This window comes from Scardinius erythrophthalmus (genome assembly GCF_964197995.2).
Source record: "Scardinius erythrophthalmus genome assembly, chromosome: 25".
In the NCBI taxonomy this organism is placed as follows: Eukaryota; Metazoa; Chordata; class Actinopteri; order Cypriniformes; family Leuciscidae; genus Scardinius; species Scardinius erythrophthalmus.
In genome coordinates this window covers 27,967,521-27,990,319 of record NC_138245.1, presented here as the reverse complement: position 1 = coordinate 27,990,319, position 22,799 = coordinate 27,967,521, and the positions used below count along the sequence as shown (strand labels likewise).

The window sequence follows — 22,799 nt, the reverse complement described above, 5'->3', positions numbered from 1 at the left end:
ACTTCAGTTTCCTCCTTGAACTTTTGCCTGTCTCCTGTGGACGTCGACCTGCATTTTGTCCCGGTAAGCACAGGAAGACTACTATATTGAGGATATCCTGAATCAAACAAGCACAATGCAGTTACACACGTGCAGGGAAACATCCCCCCCGCTAATGTGGAGGGACTCGTTTTCTGCAAGTCTCAATTGTACGAATGAGCTAAAAGCGTATATGGAGAGAGAGAAGAAAAAAAAAAACAGCTTCCGCAAAGAAAAAATACAACCTTCTAAACAATCAGCCTAGCATCAATATTACAGTAATATTACTACTGAAGTAATTAAATGTAATATTCTCTACAATGAATAGCTGAAACACAAGATGCATTTTAGTAAATAAAGAGGACAGGCAATGATTCGCAAGTTCTGGTCAGTCAAATAGCAGCGCTAATGTAGGCCTATCTTCTGATTTGTTGCTAGAGTTATGTTTGTCTGTGAAATATTTGATGGAATCAAGATGGAGGACATCTATGTATGATCTAAAGTCACTAAATCCTATAGTTCCTTGAGGGTTGTCTGAACTATTGACTACTGAACTTTTAAAGGTAGGGTAGGTAATTTGTTTTATGAGCACTGTTATACTGGTTGAAACATATCCTAATTGCAATCAATAATAGAAATAGTCTACTGTGGAAGTCTCATGAACAAAATATGTCCATCCAGCTCTATAGAGCTGGTAAGTCCCGCCCCTTCCGCTAACCCCGCTGGACCTCTAGGTTGAAAAATCGTCAATGCAAGTGAATGTGAGAAAATAATTATTTTCTGGTCCCGTTTGAATTGTGCCATGAATGTGAACATATGTTGTCTGTGGATTTTTTTATATAACTTTTCGTGTAAAGAATGCTAGAATGTAGCGGGTAGAAGTTTGATACGGTTAGACTTTGTGTGAGAGCACTTTGTGGACTACAACTCCTCGCTGCTTTCGACGCGTTTGAAACGTCAACACCACTAGCACACGGACACTAGCTCACGGATCCCGCTAAACATGGATGTGTCTTTGATGCACTTCTGCGCCTTCTTTCAGGGAGAGAACAAAATCGTTGAGGTTGGTGAAGACCACGGGGTAAGTCAACTTTATGGGGTGACGTCACATAGGCAACATGTAGTCTTTTTCGTTATGTCTTTTCCACAACTGCTAGCCGAAGAATCATACCATATACTGTCAAACTCGTAACATGAAAACTAAAGTTATATAAAAAATTCAGACAACATATGTTCAATTCATGGCACAATTCAAACGGGATCAGAAAATAATTTATTTTCTCCCATTCACTTGCATTGACGGTTTTTCAACTTTGAGGTCCAGCGGGGTTTTACGGAAGGGGCGGGACTTACCAGCTCTATGTTACTATGTCTTACCTGCCTGTCAACAAATGTATTTGCATACCTCCACGCACCTGCTCGCACAGACATCACACGTCATCAGTGCGTTGTAGACGAAAACAGCAGTCATCTTTTAGGCCTACAGTTTCTTCTGAACCAAAACACAAGCTTGTGCTGCGTTCACGCCATGTCATAACCATAATTACGAGATGGTAACCCGTGTCATTCTACCCAGAGCTGTTCACATCCTCAGACTAGGATTGGTACTACTAGAGCTTTGTAAGTTGTTTACGTTCATTATTATTGTAATGTTATGTGCTTTGAGACATGAGGTAATTTAACGCCTTCTCTCGTCTCATGACTCTTTGCAAACTTTGATGCGTTTTGAAGGAGGCGTGGCTTTGTAGACTTGCTATTGCTAGCCACTCCGAAATTGCCTACCCTACCTTTAAATAAAAACTGGATGATATTTATGCGATAATGTCCATCTAACTGTATATTATCACCTACTTGCATGTTTGTGACTTAGTTTAATCATGAACACTTCACTAATCATTCACTGATTGCTTAATCATACTGAAACATATCTCCAAAAATATAAAAAAAATGTAGAACCACAAAAGTAAACATAACATTTTTATTTATGCTTCAAAAACAAACCACAAAACTTGCTTGGAAAAATGCAACATACAGAAGAAAAAAAAAACATGTACACCTTTAAATTATACACTTTTATAAACAAAATAAAGTCTATATCTATATTTTACATCCGCTGGTTTTGCAACGTGTCTGGATTGCAATTTTTCCAGTTTTGCCTCTACAGACAAAATACAAACTGTATTTCTGTATCCAGTTTTATACATCATTTCTTTAACATATAAGGTTTAGCATAGCAATCCATTCAGTGGCAAATCCTTTCTAAAAGCTCCTCTTTAAAATATAAAGTTTTTTTTTTTCTTTTCTTTTTTCACAAAATGTTTACATTTCAGCTCAACTGTAAATCGACGAGCGGCCCAATAATACAGGCCCAGTCAAGAGATCTGCGGGAATGGTAACTCGGGTATTTTCTTCAGCACAAACTCACTCTATATACACACACTAAAATAGAAAAGTAAACCAAATTTTAAAAATGGGAGTAATTTTAAGGGGTATTATTCACATGTACTTTCACAAAATGAATAGTAGAAATTATTTGCATATATATACACAAGTGCAAAATTCTACTCTGAAAAAAAAATTGTTCTATTATGAGTCATGAGGGTATGAAAAAAATATATTAGATGGGAAAAGTGCATTTCAAGTGATTATTCTGCACAAAAAAAAAAAAAAAAAGATTTTGACCTAGGGTAATATTTTAAGTGCAGTACCCAGATTCAAACAGCAGAGGACGCCACCAACCTGAAGAAAGCCTGCAGTCCTTCACTGCCCTCAGACAGAGTCTTAAAGGGGCAGGCTACTTAAATCTCTGTAACAGAACAGCCTATAATCGTCATCTGATAACTAAATATAATAAACTGGACAAGGAGTTCGGGAATGTTCCTTCCTTTTTCCAAGTCCACTTGTTTTCTTTTTTGCTCAGCCCTTGAGCTCTGGAAAGTACCTTGGCACAGTCTTAACAGGAACTTTTGCAGGAAACCCCTGGTGACATCAATAAGCATTATAAAGCACACAGGCTTTAGTTTTTTTTTATGGCTAATCATTCAGAGCTCTCCATCTATTGGCTATTTCAAGAAATAGTTCATCCAAAAATTATATTTTTGTCACTGTTTACTCGCTCTAATCTCATTTTCATTTTTGGGTGAACCGTTCCTTCTTATGCATTCTATAATTTGACACTGTATAATCTGTGGAACTTTTTCAAACAAGTCAATCGTGAATATTCTTATCTATACCCCTTCTAGAAGAGTCGATTCCCTAGCATTTTCTTATGCACTTTAAGATAACATTTACTTCATAAAATGTGCAGTAGACAATTTTTGCAACACCAGCTCCACAGTGCCTTCAAACGACTCAAGATCTGCAGTCTAACAGCGAATATTGTAGACTGAAAAAGTCTTGCTTTTTCCAGGCTTTGGTCAGTGTGTTAGACCTATCCTGTATGCCTGGCCTACACCACTGGAAAAATCTGAAATATGAATATCTATCCTTTGTTTAACTACTTGTCATCATGTCTGCTGCCTCCCTAACCAACCCTAGAGGACCATGTGACCGATCTGGCAGGTTTGAAACCAGTTTGCAAGGACATCCTCAAAACTGGACTGGAAAACACTGACCTATACCATTTTTTGGACACCATCATGTTGTCCCGATTATTTTCTCCATCTCATTCCCCCTCTTGCGTTTTCCACCCTCTCTGTCCTCCCATCCTTTCCTCGCTTTCCTCAGTCGGTGAGGACAACCAGCTCTCCCTCACTGCGTTCGCCCGCGTCACTCTCCTCCCCTTCGCTGTAGGGCTGTCGGGGCCGTGCGGCCTCCTGCGTCTCGTCGCCTCGGACCTGCGGGGGCTCCAGAGCTCGGGGCAGGTAGTGCTCCAGGAGGGCAGGGTGCAAGGGCAAGGTGGTCATGGACACAGGTGTGGTCGGGTACTGTACCTCACTGGAGGGGTACGGTAGCTGCTGCTCTGATTGGCTGTGGGAAGAAATGTTGACTGTAAGAGGGCGAATCGGGAACCATCATTAGGTTATTCAGACGACTGACATGTTGAGTGTGTCTGCGGGCTTCACCTCGGAGGGTACGTTACTCGTTGCTCCTGTCGTCGACTCTTCATCATGGCCTTGTACTCTCCCACCCGCAGTCGTCTTCCCTCTACAATACAGGTGCGCTTTGGCCGGGGTTTGTATTTGTAGTCTGGGTAACGTTCCAGGTGCTGCCGACTCAATCTGGCCTGCTCTTCATAGTACGGCTGCTTCTCCTGATTGGACATGGACTTCCAACGGGAACCTGAGGAGGCAACAAGCAGGCATGAAATTAAAGGGATAATTCACCCAAAAATGAAAATTCTGTCATCATTTACTCTCCCTCAAGTTGTTCCAAACCTGTATGATTTCCTTTCTTCTACTAAACACAAAAGAAGATATTTTAAAGAAGGTTGGTAATTAAAGGGGGGGTGAAATGCTCATTTTCACTCAATCTCCTGTTAATCTTGAGTACCTATAGAGTAATATTGCATCCTTCATATCTCCAAAAAGTCTTTTGTTTTATTATATTTTTAATTGAAAGATTGGCTGTACCGAGTCTTTCCGGAAAAAAACGAGCGGCTGGGGGCGGGCCGTGTGGGCGAAGCTAAAGCTGTGCTAACGCGCCGAGCTAACAACACACAGAGACATTTGTTCAACAGTTTTACTCACCGTTCCAACGCACGACCGCGAACCTTTATCATTGTGACTGCTCGATCCTTAAGCATTGTGACTGCTCGATCCTTGAGCATTAGACGATCTGCAAATCCGTCGATCTTTGTTTATAAAACAATCATCGTCGAAATGCAGGGAACAACAGTCTACACAACTCCGTTTATGCTCAGGAAAACAAACTCCATCCACGGGTTCCTTAACGCTGGGTTCTTTGGGAATCTGTGCAGGGTTGTCTTGCCCTGGCAACCAAAAACACACTTCTTTGGTGACATTGACTTCCCAAAAGCCGGGCAGGGTGCTTTGATGGCGAACTGCTTTCACTCTCTTGCTCTAGTCTACGGGTGCGCGCGCGCCCGCGATCTTACCGGAGAAGTGCCCTTAGGACCCATATAAGGAAATTCCGCTCTATCTTACGTAAGACAGAGCCATACTCGAAAAAAACTTTCCGAAACTTGTGACAAACCGGAAGGAGTATTTTTGGAACAAAAATACTCCTTCAAACGTACAACTTAGTTTTTGAAACTTTGTCCATGTTTAGCATGGGAATCCAACTCTTTACCAGTGTAAAAAACTCAGTATGCATGAAATAGCATTTCACCCCCCCTTTAAACAGTTGCTGGTCCCCATTGACATCCATAGTATTTTTTTTTCCTACTATGGAAGTCAATGGGGTCCATCAGTCGTTTGGTTACCGTTTGGTTTGCGCCCCCTACGCAAACATCATTGCTATATTACTTGATGCGTTCGAACATCATTGCTATATTACTTAATATGCTGCATATAGTGTGCAAAACTGTGTCTACACCTTGCTGTAACAGCTTAAGGATGTCTACGCTGGAAACGACAAAGCGACCATTGCAAATCCATTTGTTTTTCATGTCAAAGTAGCGCATGCACACTTTGGAGAACATCAGAAACAGTACTAGTAGGCATCCGTTTACTGTCGGGATTTAGTGTGTTGCATCGTGTCGCGTCCGGGGTAAACAGGGTATTAGTTAAACTGAAACATTCAAAATATCAACAGCTTGCTTCTGAACGTTATCAAGGAGTAGCAGTGGAAGTCCTGGAGCTGTGCTGGTGTTGTTAATCCACCCCCTAATTTATTCATTTATCTATTATAATTATTTATTTATTTATTTATTTTGTACTTTTTTTTGTTTTTTTTTTGTTTTTTTTACAAGCAAACCCTGGTCTTGTACATAGTTATTTGTGGTCGCACATGTTCAACCTTGGAATAAATAAATAAATAATCATAAAAAAAATTATCAACAGCATATAGAATTTTGTGTGATGGCGTAGCTTATTTTTCATTCAGTTTATACCATCTCTGGTATTTAGGATTTTGACAAGCCACCCATCCATTTTAGTTGTTTTTGCTCAAATTCAGTTGCGCCAAATATGCCGTAACCATAGCAAACGATTAGCTGGGAGAGTAGTTAAATTGCCCACTCTAGTGGATGACTAAAAAATTTGCTAGTAAAATCTCACATTTACAGCATTTACATGGTCTCTTGCCATCTTCAACACACCAAATATTTATCACAATCTCAATGTTACCTCTTCCAACCCTAGACCAAAGCTTGAAGTCGTAACATTTAATGGGGTAATTGGGGTTTGTTTGTTAGTGGCAAATGATGGTACGTTGTTGACGTATTGGTAGTGTACTCATGCGGAGTGTTATTGTAGAGCTCATCTGCTTATATATTATGGACACTAATCCACTAAAAGAATTTGCCTAAGGAGATTGTATGCCTGTATATTTGAATTTATGCACCTGTTAGTAATGAATGAAGCTAAAATAGTCAAACCAGTTTATTAGAAGGAAGTGTCAATGTACTTTTGGCTTGGAGCAGGTTTTTCAGTGGTATTTTTGAGATTCCACAACGACAAGGAAGAGAGATAATTCAGAGGGAAAGTACAAAGGAGTGCAAAGGGGGGAAAAAAACAATCAGCGACCTGAAGAATTCACTGACCTAATTCGCTACACGTTGGGAATGTTTGACTTTGTAAGAATTCGGTTTATTGACTGCATGCGTGCAACGCTGGCTTAAATGACAATGTGCTGCGGGCTAAAAGGGTAGGAAACTGACAGAAACTTAGGTGTGTACCAGAAAGAGCTTCAGGCCATGTTTGGGAGGAGAAAAAAAGCTTGAATCAGGAGGGTCTCGGTAGCGCCACAATGGAATGGAATGCAAGTGTTTTGTGAAAGGAAAGCACTGAGGAAGGCAGAGGTGCAGCAAGGGATGAGGGGGCTGAAGTTCTGGGTGTTGTTTTCCTGTCACCCCAGGAGCCAGGTGGCTGTTTGTGCCCTGGTGTGACCCCCTTTCTATCCCCCTAAGACCTTCTGTCCTCCTCTCCATTCCAGGGGGCCACAGCAAGTTACATGTTCGAAAATATAGATGTGTTTTACACAGTAACACTTAAACTGCTGACAGTAGGATTAGCTGTGAGCATAAAGAACCCACAGTTCCCATAACCCCCCAGCCCCCAACCCAACAATAAACAACTGATCTCAAGAGAAAGATAAAGGAGTAAAAAGAGATGAAATAATAATACAACAATGAGGACAATGTTGTCAGAACAGGTGCTTCAGAATCCACAAAGAGAAAGGATTAGAGACAGTACAGTCACTAGAGCATTCCTTTCGTTGATGACATTTTTCTTTGACAAGACGTCCAAAAAGTTTGAACTTTCACAAGTTCACACTTGCATATAATTAAATAGAGTAAAGGTTATGCGTATTTGGCTTGATGTCCGAGGGGATGGCTCCATGCTCAGAATTTGGCCTGAACCCAGAGTACTCCCCCCATCCCAGGTTGGGATAGGAATAGTTAGAAGTGAGGGGATGGGGTGGTGGAGGGATGCTGGAAAACTGTCATGGAACAGAGGTAAATCAGCTGTATATATACCTCTTAGCTTGTTAATTGAGTTGATTAACTGAATGCGCTCCTCTTGTGTTAATTAGGTTCAATTCTGTGCTCCTCCCGAACTTTGTTAATAAAACATCATTTGGTGGACAAAGCTAACACAGTTTGCTTATATTACAATTAACAAATAAAGACATTAATATAACATGAACTGATGATCTGTGGTCATTGGGCAGAGCAAAAGACCAAGTACAACAATTACAATTTGCAAATAAAGTTTTTTTTTCTTTTTTTCGTATCAGTCATTTATGTGCACGCAACATGAGAATGTTCAAATATAGCAATATTCTGATAATATTACTACTAGTAAACTATCTAAAGTTTGGTAAAAATCATTAGACTATCACTAAAATCTAATTCAAAATGTCTTGTCAAAACAAATCTTACCAAGGATCTTGCTGATACTGGAGTTGTGCATGTCAGGGAACGCCTGCAGGATACGTCGCCTTTCGTCTTTAGCCCACACCATGAAGGCGTTCATGGGACGTTTGATGTGGCCAGAGGAGGGAGTCCGGGATTCACCATAGCTTCCCACACCAGAGATTGCCATCTGTCCTGTTGGGAACAACAAGATTAAAAAAAAACAATCAGTCTAGACACACAAAACTTCCTTTTGTTTGACTACACGCCCTGCAGCCAAGTGCAATTACACAGGCAGGTGGCATCTGTGTTTGCTGCATGCCAAAGAGGTTTTTATTGTATGAGAAATAGTCATAAATTCACCATTTGTTTATTTGATCAGAAAATTGCATGATCGACTGAAATTTCTTGATTCAAATTTTGTGCACGTACTAGTGACATGCAAAACTATCCAACTATTCTGAGGGTTTCCTGAACGACTAGTCAGCTAACCTGTCTTACCTGCTAGCCATGCATAATTAGATCGGGATGAGGTGATCTCGAAATGGACATGTGTTTACAAAAGACCAACACAGTTTGCAAGAGAATGCAGGGATCAATTTTTTAAGTTGACACAGTATTACTTTAGCAAGATGCAACACAATAGCCAAAGACATCATGTTGAATGTGTATGGCTGTATCAGGAAAGGAAATTAATTTAAAAAACACTGTCCCATGCAAACTAACCAACAGCTAAAGCATAACAATCAGGCAGCATACTAATTAATGTACCACAGAGAAAAGAAAAAAAAAGAAGAAAATTGAAGTTGACAATGATGGCCCATACGTACCCTCAGAGTCACTGCTGAGGTGGTCCTCATTCGTCCTCAGGCACTGTCCTTCATCCATCCGGTCTCGAGACGACTCCTTATAATCAATCAAAATGAAAAGACAGAAAATGTAATGCCTGCTACAGACTGTATGATTTCAGCAATCCTAAGTCATTACAAATCACACTGTGAGACATGGATCTAATAAATGTGGGTACTGTGCGATGGTAGTGTAGGCAAGATGAATCGCACTTTGGCAGTTGTGGTTTTTAATGTGCGCTAAAAAAAGAGCAGGAAGCGAAAGAGGAAAATATGGACATGGTATGCCAATCTTGCAAATGGAGCAGTTTTAAGTTTTAGCGCCATGTTGCAGTGATCAATACGCCACTTCATGTTGCATTTTTATTGGCTAGTCAGTAGACGCCAATCATAGCAGAAAACACACTGTGAGATGATCATGCTAATTTTTTGTCAGAAAATTAATCGCATTTTGACCGTGCGACAAGACCATGACAACGGCCGTCTGTGAACCTCTCTCACTGTAAGACTAGGACCACCGTTTAGGAGCCACGACCACAGAAATCGCCACGATTGGTCATCTTTCGTCTGGGACAGTCCAAAATCGTACAATGTGTAGAGAGCATAAGATACAAAGGGCCCTAGCGAAATTTGTGGTTGTCAAATACAATTTTGAAGCTATATTCTTCTCCCTTTCAAATGGCTTGGCATTGTTGTCAATGTCTACCAAGATATTCAAGAGTATGCAAGACAGTTGTACAAGTGTCAAGCTGTAAAAACAGGTTTAAGTGGAATGATTCAAAACACAGTTGACAACAAAGGCGAAATCACTGTCAGATCTCCCTGCGGTTAAACTGAACTCAAAAGCAGAAACAAAGTGGTTGTCGAAACAGGTGTCTACGGAGACTTGAGGCCATTTCACAATTGCCACGAACACAAACAAGTGAACATACAAGTTGTGGTAGGACTCTAATAGCAGCTGTTCTTGGCTGAAATGGGAATGTACCCCTTGTTTAACCGATATCATGAACCTCTGTAAACCAATATCCATCGCTGACCCTGACCGTCCCTCTTCTCCTGTAACACAGTGGGTGTTCTGAAAGAGGGCTGTTTCAAGTGCGGGCCATTAATGGATACTTGCCCCGATGTTTCAACCTTGAAGCATGACCAATGGTGACAAACAGCGGGCCCCAGGTGCCGCCCGAGGAACCTTGGAGAACTGGGGTGTGGAGTATGTGAGAGCGTGTTTGTGTGTGTGTGCTAAGACGTTGACTCACCAGCCTTGTGTTGTTGTCCCTCTCACGGTCCCTCTCTCTGCCCGTCGGGCCTTGTCCTCCACGCAACAGCTGCTGGGCATCATGAATGGCTTGTGTCACAACATCACCCTCTCCCAAGAAGCCTGAAGAGTGAAAGGGCGAGAGAGAAAGGAAACTTTAGACAAGGTCAAGAGAGATACATTTATCCCTCTCTGTCTTGTGATGCACAAATAAAGCCCTTGGCTCGGACTCAAGTATATGATCCGATCCAGGACAAGACCCCAGTCTTGAGTCCAAAGGCTTAAGACAAACAGTCACGTCTGAGGTGCTGACACATTCTCAGGGGCTGGTTTGAAGGGGGAACAGGTTTTCTGAACTGCTGACAACTGTCGTTAATACTTGGGATAGAGGTATGTTGGCAGTGGGAACCCTAAGATGGGTCCTTTCTAACAGGGTGCAGAGAGTAATTTTTACTGAATGTGAACCTCAAGGACTGCCCTCTCAAACAATGCCATGAGAGTACAGCAGGAAAACCACAGTGGACATGTCTGACTCATAGGCCCTTTTTACACCTGGTATTAAGATGCGTTTTGTAGTAGTAGACGAGGGAGTCACCTGGTATTTTAATCGGTCCATTTTGTACACTTTCAACCACTTCTGTCCTAATTTCTTTGAGGGGAGGGTCTATAGGTGGTAAATGTATGGGCTTTATATATATATATATATATATATATATATATATATATATATATATATATATATATATATATATATATATATATATATATATATATATATATATATATATATATATATATATATATATATATATATTATTATTATTATTATTATTATTATTATTATTATTATTATATAAAAAAGCTCACGCAATTTACATGAATTTGCGAGTGAGTTAGAAACCAGGAATGGTGAGAGAACATTGTGCTTGGTATGTTTTTTGTCTTCAAACCAGACTTGGGTCTTTAGCCAACAAAAGTATAAATCCTGTCTGGCTGGCGCTCTTTTTTTTTTTCTCTGTTTACACATCAGGTCAGTAGGCGGAGAGTAGGAGTCTTTTGTGGTTGCTCGAACACATTCGACCAAATGAGCGTTTACACTACGAAAGCAATCTGGTCAAATGCGTTTTCGACTACCTCTGGAAGTGGTCGAAAGTGGACAAGCTCAAAAAGTTTTAGACCCCGTTTACACCTGTATTTAGCGTCATCCACTTGTGATCAATCGACCAAGACACATCTAATACCAGGTGTAAACAGGGTCATAAAGAGGTACAGATATTTTTGGACACATCTGACAGCACAACATAAATACTAAGCAATTTGTTGTGCAGCTGTAATAAAGAAATTCACAGTCTTAATCTACTATTAAGGGTTGAGAGGAAATTGCAAGATCAATTGTAACAAAACAATCTTTCAAATCAGCTTAAAACACATAGCACTGCTTCAAACTCACAAGCACATTGTAATTTTGGAGACTGGATGTGTTGGTGTGGTGAAGTGTCACATACTTAGGCTGAGGGCAGATCGAGGAGGGCTATGGGGCATATCTCTGGGTCGGTACCCTGACTGCAAGTGGGCCAGTTCCAGTGCCTGGGGGCTTGGGGTCTTGGGTTTAGCCGTGAGGTTGAGAGGTTGACTGGTGTCCTTGAGCAGAAAGTCAGAGTGAGAGTCGTTAATAAATTACTAAAAATAAAACAAAGTGAAAGATGACCTGCAGATCAGCGCTAGATGGTGTACCTGGCGAAAGACTGTACCACTGGACCTTTTGGAGTGTGGATTGGGCAGCAACTGCATGGGATATTCCACTAAAAACAAATAAACAAGTACATTTAAAAGCCTGAAACGTAAGGATTTACAAACATAAATGGTCAGTGGGCATGCAAGAGATCTGCAACCAAATCTGAGCACAACAGGACATGGCCAACTATCAGGTTTCAAGTCAGGTTCAGGTCAATGTTTCTGTTTCACAGGTTCAACGCAAAGCATCTAAATCTTTCCTAGTTACTATCAGCCCAAATGCTCTGTATCCTTAATGACTTCTAAGACATGTAGCATTGCAAACTGCTAAGTGTTTATCGCCTAAGAACTTCTCTAATTTAGCAGCTGGATAAACTCTTTGAGCTCAGATTTGCTTGAGTCCTTGGCCATCAATTCCAAGTTTCTTTACAATGCCAGCTTGATTGTGTCAGGCATGCTGTTAGCCGACTAGCTCATACACTTGTCCTATTGTTCCCTGTTCTTTCCTTCTATCCTTCATCTACTAAGCGAATGGAGTACATGCATACAGACATCAAAGTTGTGCGTTTACAAGAGTCTTTTAACTGAGCGAGGGCACAGTTCCATAGATTACAGACGTCAATGCAAAGAGCCTGCTCTGGATTGTACTTGATCAATATGCTCTCTAATTCAATGGACAGCCCTGAGCCGTTCTTCAATGAATGTGCAAGGAAATCACTCGGGCAGACCTTTCAATGAGTCTTTCTTTATGGAGTGGACCAAAGACATGAGCAAAACCATCAATTCATGCAATAACTACTTGTATTACAGAACAGACCTTTAGACGAACATGCATTAAGAAAAGTTCTTAGAATAAAAAGTTTTTTTATTTCCCTTTAGCATAGAATAGCATATTAACTCTTTCAATTCAGCTTGCACTACGCTACATATTAACTGAAACTACAAGCCACGGCTGATAAGCTTGCGCTGAAAGGCGCAAGAGCAAACAAGTTTTTCAAATAACCAACAAAGGGTAATATTTGAAGTCAATTATTTAGAGATTTTTGACAGATGCTATTTGATCCATCTGAAGATAACAGATGGCTGAATCCTGTGTCCTAACAGACTCTTATTGTAAAAGCTAACAGTTGCTCAATATGCAAATAGGTAGGTCTTCTATGCCTATATCCGGACGTGCGAACAATTCACTCCATTCGCCGAAGGGACGGAAGTTGAGGAAGTTTTCTTGAGGGTTTGGTGCGGCCTTACCTGGTTTGCAGGGAATGGGCTGCAGAGGTAAACCCATCTGGGCCTCAGAGGTGACTGGCAACGGCTGGGCGTTGGGGTGAAAGGCGGGGATCATAACATACGGCATGTTTACCTGCTGGTTCAAATGTCACAGAGAACACCTTAAGTCACCTAATATTGTATTTCCACTCTGTCCAAATAATCTTAATGGAACAATTCACCCAAACAGGTAAGTTCTATTTACTCACTGTCGTGTAATGACCTCATTTCAATTTATTTCTTCCTTAAAGTCACCATGAAATCATTGATATTTTGGACAGAACGTTACAGTGTTTATTATAAATGCGTTGCACATCATTATTCTTTGTGCACTCGTAATCTTTAATAAAAAACGTTAACCTTTTCATTGATCAAGATCATAAGATTCTCCCCAGTCTCTAGTGGTTCATACAATGAAGTAAACTGCAAGGTTTTGAATCATCAACCTCACCTGAATTTGCTGCTGCAGTAAATTGATTTTATGTTGCTGCTGTATCAGCTGCTGCTGCTGCTTGGCAATCTAAAACAGAAAATCGGCATTCAGAAACCAAACTAATTCATATATTGCTTTTCCTGACACTGCTTTTTTGCAGTTCCTCTTCAAATGCTCCATCTTTTTCCTTGTCACTTGTTCAACTAAAAGTGTCTCCACACCTGTTCTTGCTGCTGTCTTGCCAATTCCATCTGTTGCTGCTGTTTCTCCAGCAGCAGAGCGGCCATATTCCTCTGCTCTGAATGAGCTCCTAGCAGCTGCTCTCGCAGACCAGAGAGCTGGTTTATCATCAACAACAACTGAAACTCCTTCTCTGCCAGACTCTCTGGGGTTCCTGTAAACACATACGCACAAGCTGATGGTCAGACAAAAGGTGTCAGTGAAAAACAAATGTGAGATGATCCAATCACAATTGAAAAAACACACACACACACAATGCTATATGGTTACTCCACTAAATGATTTGCATGACAAAGTGTATGTACTGTGTGTGCAGTATAAACAGATAAATTCACCTTTTAAGTTGACATTGGCCTGAAGACCCTTCCCAAGGAACTTTTCTTTCCAGTCTGTATTCAGAAGCTTTTCAATTGTGGGCATCACTAAAAACAACAACAAAAAACAATTAAATATTTGAACTTTTAATAATTTAAAATGAACCCCTGGACAAAATATGTCTGAAAGCATTTAAATGTAATATTTCTATTAAAACGTAGATACAATTTTATTATAGTTCAATATATATCAATATATATCAATATCAATCTATATCAATCTATATATCTATATATCTATATATATATATATATATATATATATATATATATATATATATATATATATATATATATATATATATATATATATATATATATATGAGCTTAAAACCCCAGTTATAACAAAGGAAAAATAGAAAGTGAAACAATTCTAGGGAATGGGTGAAAATAAAAGCAAAGCTATTTAAGAAAACACTTGAGGACTCTTTAATAACCAATAAGTATTTCCCAGGGGCTGTGAAATATATCATACAAATGAAATCACTGAAAAGCTTCATAGAGCTTGAAACAAAAGAGGAATTAGGAGGATAATCTCAATGTAGACTGCATTAATAGCAATCAGCTCCTAATTGCTGACAGATACATGCACAAACCACTTAATCAAAATTAAAAGCTCAAAACTGCTTTCATAATCCTCCTTTGCTCTAGAAAAACGGCCTTGAAACATTGGAACACAATGAACACCATGGACCGAGTGCGAATAGGCTAATTAGCCCTCCATGAAGACCTTATTTTTGTAAAGGAACCGTTGCCCTTACCCTCACTGACGTTAGGTTTGCTGTCAGTCTTGTCGTGGGCTCTGCTGCCTCCATCTTGACTGGCAGGTGTGTGTGAACGTAGCAGTTCTTTACTGGGAGGAGAACTCTCCTGAAGAACACAGGAACAAATCCTCACTACAGAAACCTCATATCTTATCATGGAAAAACATACATGGGGAAAAAGTCCATTGTCTTGATATCAAATTACTTTAATTTATAAAACAAGACTAAAAATTCATGAACACATCATCAAACTTCAGGTCATACCAAGGAAGATTGTGCGTTAGGTGGCGCCGACTTCTCAACTGACCAATCACAGATCGGAGAGGATTCCCGGTTGACAACTCTGCCTCCCAATTCGTCGTCTTCAAGCTTGATACCAACACCCACCATGGTCACATTGCTCTTGGCATGGGGATGCAGAGCAGGTGGACTGGGCTCACACATTCTGCAAAAACAAAAAAAATACAATTTATCAGAGCATGTCATTCAAAAGAAAGAAAAAGTTTGCTCTGCCTCAGCTGATGTCATCAAGCCCTCTTATTTTCAACCACCTGTCTCACTTTGGAGTATCAGATCACCTCCTGATGGATAAAAACTAGTCCTGCCCTACGTTTTCCCATTAAATATTCTGTTTCACTCAATGAACAATACGTCACGTTACAGAAGTAAAATGCAGTGCATGGATGCAATTCACATTTCAGCAAGAATTTGGAAACCACGTCAGACTGCATTGCTAACAAGGGTATTCCGGTTTTGTACAGCTACTGTCTGGGAAGAACAGAGAGACCACGGGGGGAAAAAAACAGCTGACTGCTTTGCATAAGGAACAGAAGGGTTTTTGTGGAGCCCAGACACAGGCCGCCCCATTCAAACTCTTTCACCGAAGCCACTTCTTCGGGGTCTCCAGGGCTCAGGAGCCACTCTGTGTCGGGAGAGGATATTTGTGCGCGTTTGTGTTGTGTGTGCACGTCCGAGTTGTTCAAATCTGTCAACATACAGTCAGAAAACAGATGCCAGACTACTGTGCCCATCAAGTATCTGGCCATCTCAAGTAGCACACCAAACCCCTTTGCAATGAAGGACAAGAGGAGGAGAGAGACGGAGAGAGTGAAGGAAAGAAAGAAAGAGAGAGAAGGCAATTTCAAAATTAGCCGCGGTCTATAAACACCTCTCCTCCACCTCCGCTCTGCACGACAAAAGAAACACAAGACAGTCCAAAGAAAACAAACACAAGGGAAAATGCATCTCTCCCTTCTTTTTCACTCTCTAGCCCTCTGCAAATATATATATATATATATATATAATGCCCATTGTTACAGAGAAAGAACAAAGGAAGTTTAAACAATGGGCATGACATGGACAAAAGCAATAGGCTGCAGGAAACACAGCAGGGTAACAATACAAACGGAATGTGCCGATGGTCCGTGACAGAGAAAAAAAAAAAAAGTGGAACAGTCACTGGGCCGATTCCAGTTCCTCCTGTATTTTTTCATCCACACTGAAAACACAAAAGCAGCTTGTACGTTTACATTAAGGCGCAAGAGAGAGGTTGAATGCTTAGCTCAAACGTTTTCTGTTAAGCTGAGCAACTTGGTTGAATTGAAAATAATTCAATGGACCAATCTGTTCTTTTGAAGTAGTGATTTGCAAATGTACCATGGAGGAAACTGGCCAAGGCTTGGAAGGTTTGGGCAAAAGGGCGTAGTTTTCTGTTCGTGTATTTGCCTGACCGCAAAGCAAACAAAAGTTTGTGTGTGAAAGTAAAAAACCTTATGAGCTCAATTAAGTTGGATGAACTTTTTATCCGATAAGAAAACATGCGATGGAAACACCTTTACAGTATAAATTCCTTGATGTGCATAAAAAAATAAAAGATGTGACTTTGCTATGGGACTGGACTAACCAGCGGACCGATCTCGGTGCACAGCATCTGAAACGCGGTTTTGGTTGTTCTGAAATGCCTGAGCAAAGTCTGTCGTCAAAGTGGTCTGGCATAATTACCTCCCAAAACTGTCAAACACGACTGTGTTCCCAAACAGAAGCATCTGCCTCCTAAAGCAAGATAACTTTATTGCGTTTCGTCTGCACGCTCTGAGGCGCAAGCAATTTATTATATAGGAAATTTTTACATACAGTGGCTTCTCCTGCTGCAGCAACTTCCATTCTTCCTAGTTATATTTAGAACCAGTTTAACAGGACGATTTTATATTCTTCGGCTCACTGGACGGAAATATTTTATGCAATATTCCAATTTTGTTCAACTTGCAAAATTTGGAATGGAAATATGGACTACCAACAGCTATGGAAACATAGCTATTGGTAGTCAGTGCACTCAGTTAAGGTCGACCTCTTGCTACGAATCACTGTCAGTTGTGAACCGCAAACTTGATACGGTCTTCCCAAATCAGATTTAGATACCAAGGACAAGACCCCCTCCTTTCCCTGGGAACCAAGTGCACTCAAGAAAGATCCTTGTAAAATAACCCACCACCATTGGTGCATTATAAATAAACACTTGCAAGAAGTCTACACTATTAAAGTTCCTATTGTGACGAGGCTAAAATTATTCCTGTTCCCCCAGTTGAGAAGCACTGATCCACAAACCAGGTGCAGGAAGTGTGAATTTGTCAGCTCCTTCCAAAGTGCACTTGTAGTTCTCGAGATATTCCAGCTATTTGCTTGGAGGGATTTGACTGTCAAAAAATGGCACAGCCTCAAGCTCCAAACGGACTCGTGAAGATTAATGCTAAAGCGAAGCTTCTTCGCGCTTGTCACGCACAAGTGTTAAAGAATGTTGCATTGTAAAAAAAAAAAAAAAAAAAAAAAGCAACAGTTGGAAGGGTAAATCCTTAACCAGCAAAGCTGAGAATTCACGCAAAAGTACATCCTTACTGCACATTTTGTATGTAGCATAGTGATCTTTTTGTAATGTCAATATGTAACTGAATGCAAATCTTTAATATTTTATGGAAGCCAATTTGAACTTTAGAGTATAGTAAATAAAAAGGTAATAATTTCTCTTAATTGTGTTTTTCTCACTCACAACTGCAATGTTATGTCTCATAATTTCAACAATCTTTTTGTAAATATAATTAAAGTAAAACAGGCTTCCAAGAATATGTCATTAGTTTTGAAGAAAAGAAAAGAATACAAAAGGACAGCACTGACAGTATTGTTCCTAATCCCATTTAAAAGGTGAATGTGTCATAACTTGGTAATTGCGATAAGAAATATTTATGACAAGCTCTTATGTCAGCACATGCAAAACAAGCCAGAAAGACTTAACAGTATGATTGATGGTAACTGCCAGTGGGTCTTACAAGACTACAAGTTTCGAGTTTGTTCTTACCTGTTTTTCGGATGTGGAGCCATAAGACGTATTTCCAAAGAGCTCTGACAGTCTTTTGTGGTCTAAGATAATATCAGCCTCCAGGTTCTTTGCGTTTGAGCTAAAACACCTCTGAAATGAAATACTTCCCACGGTCCGGAGTGCGCGAGACAAAAGCCTAAGTTGCCTTACAAGTCGTAACGTGTTGCGGCCTCACATTCTGTCCCGCACTCCTCTCCTCTGATGCAAATACGAGTTTTCTTTGTTGTTTCTAACTCTCCCTTCCCTTATGACGGTACTGAAGTGGTTAATTTCCGCATTGTGACAAGTCAAGCTTCTAAACATTGTCAAAAACAACAAATAAAACTGTCAGAAGTGCCAAAAACAAGCCTGTGCGTGCAAAGACTTTGTTTTACTGAAATCTAAGCGATCATTAAAAGGAACAGAAGACCCGTAGTGGCAGAACACCAGTTTGAACTTAAAGTCTAAAGGCTTTTTAACACCCTAAATCATTGCACTTGCCAATCAGGCATGTAACAATTAAACACGTTCTAACTTTACAAGCACCTGTTGTAAACCAGCACTTGACACAACGTGAGAATGCGGCAAACTGCACTGGATGATGGTAGGTTTCCCCTAAGACCAGACAGGTGAACACTTTTGGGTCTTCAGCTAAAAGCAGAAGTGTTTGTAAGCTTTGAGCCCATCAGCAAGCGACGCGAAGTCCAATCAGCTGTTGAAATCCAGCAACAGGAACTTCTAAACCCACCTGCCAGTAACTGTACTCTTAGCAAAGATACAAAGCCTTGACCTACGCAAACGGTCTACCAACCTCAAGAGCATGTGGTCAGTTTTCATCGTCTTCGGGTCGTCTCTTGGAAAGCGTTTCACTTGCCAGTGTGGAAACCTGGAGAAGCAACTCATGTTGTTGTGTGGAAGACGGTGGACACCTCTTTAGTAAAACTGCCCAGTGACGTCCCAGGAATTGAGAGGAGAGCTGGCTTCTCTCAGTCTTGATGCCGGATGCGCAAAACTGCGGTCACGAAATGATGCCCTATAGCCAAGGCAAACAGTAGCATTTGCATGACGTTTGCCTCTGTTATAGCTTTCCTCTGAGTACTTTACACAGATAGGGATTTGATAACATTGTAAAAGTGAAATTGGAGAGGGGTATCCAGGAATAAACATGGCAGAAAACAAAATCGGACAGATATAGAAAGAACATTTTGTTTGTGTTTCGAGTTGACTGCTGATGACATTTACGTTTGTCAAAAAAACAAATAAAAAAAACACAGATCCACTAGTTTATTTTTATAAGACTAAATATAGATACAGGAAATAATAATTCAATTATCAAACAATGCTCTCATTTGGATGAACACAAGACGAACAAATGAGTAAAAACTGCGTAACAGGCAAAACCTTTCCTGGAAGAACAATAATATCAATTAATTGTTCTTAACAAAAAATTACTTGTAAGGTGTGTTATACAATGCCTGTAACAATTGTTCAAAAACAAGCTTTACAAACTCTAAAAGAAACGCCTTAAAACTAATCACGTAGTAATTTCAGTAAATAATACATTCATTCAGCATTCAAGTCATTGGACATATAATGCAACTTTTACGATGCCACTTAGTTCACAAACAAACAAACAAACATAATGTGAATCGTTGCATTTTCCGAAATAACATGAAACGGTAGCGTGCAAAAGCGGAGTGTCTAAAAATCCAAAACAACGACAGTAGTAAACTTGTGGTGAGACAGTAGTCAAAACCACTTGGCCACGACATTCACGGGATCGAACATGAAAGACATGCAAATGTATTTTCACTAATTTTGAGGACTGAGTTTTGCGCATAAACAACTCTTTTTTGATGGACTTTCCTCTTCCGTGAAGGGGACAATCCCTGACAGTCGTCGATTTTGAATGAGTGACCGACTACAATTTGCAAGTAATCTAGAGTAGAAATTACATATAAAGTTCATAACTTTGCATGTAAATCCACTGGCATTATTAATAGACACACGAAAAACTGTGTGAAAAATGTATTAAAAGCTTATTTTCCAAAAGTCCACCAAGACTAAAATAAATCAGCAGGATACGTCAAAAAATGCATCGTCTGCGACTTTCTCCAGTCGACTTTCAACAAAAGCAGCTCTAAAGATCAGAATTTTGGGCTCATGGTCTTTTGAGACCTTCTAAATAAGATGATGGTAAGACCACGCTCTGGACACAAAAGAGAGGGAGAGGAGGAAGAAAGAAAGAAGAGTGGAAATACACAGAATTATAGTACATACAACAATCATTTGACATTTACGTCATAGGACATATTATAATGCAACTTTGCAAATTACGATGCCACTTAGTCCACAAACAAACCAATGTAATACGAATCGTAGCATTTTCCGAGAAATAACATGAAACGGTAGCTTGCAAACAAGCTGAGCGTCTAAAAAAAACAAAAACAACGATGGTATTAAACTTAGTAGTCAAAACCACTTGCCCACGACATACATTGCAGACTCGAACATGAAAGACATGTAAATGTATTTTTCATTAATTTTGAGGAATGCGCAATAACAGCTCTTTTTTGATGGACTTTCCTCTTCCGTGCAGGGGACAGTCCCTGACAGTCCCCGCCTAAACTCACCGGTCTTGATGTTTTGAATGCAGGAAGGGAAAAAAAAAACAATGCAAATCAACAGGGTTTACACACAAGTTTAGGAAACACAAGGACTTACTGTACATTGTTTCCGGGTCCAAGCCTCTACTCTATTTCAAAAGTCATTCATGAGCACTATTCATTTATAGCACACCTTTAAGCTAAGCTTTTATAGACTCACAGTGTCCCGGACACCAATATTTAAACAATTAAAAAAAGATGAATAAATGTCTGGCCAACGGAAATCTCGATAAGGAGATAAAGGTTCATTTGTTAAGGTTATTTGCACCGTTTGATGTTTGCTTTAGATTGTTTGCGTTTGGAGCCGAAATTGTTGTGACTCGTACACATGTTTGATTTGAATAAAGATATTGCTAAAGCTATTCAACTTTTGTTAAATCTTTCTGGAAATTAGAAGCCAAAAAAAAAAAAGGAAGATTATTAAATTACTGGTGATTCTTCACCTACAGACATTTTTAAGCACCAGGGGGGTATTTTTATTTTATTTTATAATTTTAATTTTTTATATATAATTATATATATATTTTTTTAAATAGTAGATTATAATGGGGTTTTTTTCTCTTTTAACTACTTGATAAAAACTTAGTTTCTGGACATGATGAACATGTCTAAAAAAAACTAGCAAATAAGTTTTATCAAAAGTTAGTGTACTTAAAAGTGAATAAAATATTCACTTCACAGAATATTTCCATTGGGTGTAGTTTCCAATCAAGCTGTCATTTTATATAATTATGCAAATCGTATATGTTTTTAGGATAATATTTGAAATATATATATATATATATATATATATATATATATATATATATATATATATATATATATATATATATATATATATATATATATATATATATATATATATATATATATATATATATATATATATATATATATATATATATATATATATATATATATATATATTCCTAGAGACAAATACGATTTGCATAATTATATAAAAGTTTTTTCAATTAAATATTTAAAACGGTCATCAATCAAATATTTAAAACAGTTTAAAATAAGTCCCATCACTATAATTTCCATCACAGAATGCTTTTAAACATAATACACATAATTTAAGATGGAAACAGTGCTGGGTAATAACTGATAACATGTAATCTGGATTATGTAATTAGACTCCAAAAATTAAGAACTTGTAATTAGAATACATTACATTTGAAAATACTTATAATCAGACTACAGTTCATTTTTTATTGATTATTGTTATTCATGTTATTCTTACAGTGGCAGTAAATTATTCATAATTCATTGATTCTCCCTACTACTACTACTTTTTTATCTTTTAAATATTCCTTATATATACGTTCAGAAGGTCTTCCGTCACAAACCCTAGTTTGAGAAACCCAAACTTCATGTTGTTGATAACAAAGAATTAAATATATTTTCTTTCTATTTGTATTTTTATATCAATATGATGCATAATTATCCTTTTCAAATCAATGTGATAAACGAGTTGGGTAAAAAGTAATCAAAAAGTAGTCCGATTATATTACTTTAATTTGTAATGTAATGGATTAGGTTACTCATGCAGTAACCAACTACAATCTGCAAGTAATCTAGAGTAGAAATGACATAAAGTTCAAACCTTTCCATGTGATGCATGGAAATCCACTGGCGTTGTTAATAGACAAACAGATAAAAACTAGTATGTGTGTGAAAAATGTACTAAAAGCCAATTTTCCAAAAGTCCACCAGGACAAAAGTGGCTATTGCTGAAGAAGCACCCTAACATATTTCCCATAAATCAGCAGGATACGTCAAAACATGCATCGTCTGCGACTTTCTCCAGTCGACTTTCAACAAAAGCAGCTCTAAAGATCAGAATTTTGGACTCATGTTCTTTTGAGACC

The 22,799-nt window shown here is 39.0% G+C and overlaps 1 protein-coding gene across 7 annotated transcripts in view; it reads right to left on the bottom strand.

The window, feature by feature from the left end:
- Nucleotides 1-1,982: 1,982 nt before the first annotated feature.
- The window catches only part of sox13 (SRY-box transcription factor 13), a 30,460-nt gene continuing 9,643 nt past the window's right edge, over nucleotides 1,983-22,799 (bottom strand). For 2 of the 7 annotated variants that reach the window (XM_081358022.1, XM_081358023.1), the window contains exons 2-14: nucleotides 15,175-15,355; nucleotides 14,908-15,016; nucleotides 14,108-14,194; nucleotides 13,754-13,926; nucleotides 13,551-13,619; nucleotides 13,082-13,193; nucleotides 11,834-11,901; nucleotides 11,605-11,740; nucleotides 10,101-10,222; nucleotides 8,827-8,902; nucleotides 8,024-8,191; nucleotides 4,083-4,299; nucleotides 1,983-3,987 (exon numbers count right to left, since the gene is read on the bottom strand). In XM_081358022.1, coding sequence (XP_081214148.1) covers nucleotides 3,741-3,987; nucleotides 4,083-4,299; nucleotides 8,024-8,191; nucleotides 8,827-8,902; nucleotides 10,101-10,222; nucleotides 11,605-11,740; nucleotides 11,834-11,901; nucleotides 13,082-13,193; nucleotides 13,551-13,619; nucleotides 13,754-13,926; nucleotides 14,108-14,194; nucleotides 14,908-15,016; nucleotides 15,175-15,354 — 1,764 coding nt within the window. In that variant the 5' untranslated portion in view covers nucleotide 15,355 and the 3' untranslated portion in view covers nucleotides 1,983-3,740. Of the gene's footprint in view, nucleotides 3,988-4,082; nucleotides 4,300-8,023; nucleotides 8,192-8,826; nucleotides 8,903-10,100; nucleotides 10,223-11,604; nucleotides 11,741-11,833; nucleotides 11,902-13,081; nucleotides 13,197-13,550; nucleotides 13,620-13,753; nucleotides 13,927-14,107; nucleotides 14,195-14,907; nucleotides 15,017-15,174; nucleotides 15,356-18,259; nucleotides 18,376-19,070; nucleotides 19,293-22,799 lie in introns of those variants that run through there. The other 5 variants (XM_081358020.1, XM_081358021.1, XM_081358018.1 and 2 more) reach the window with 4 other exon arrangements.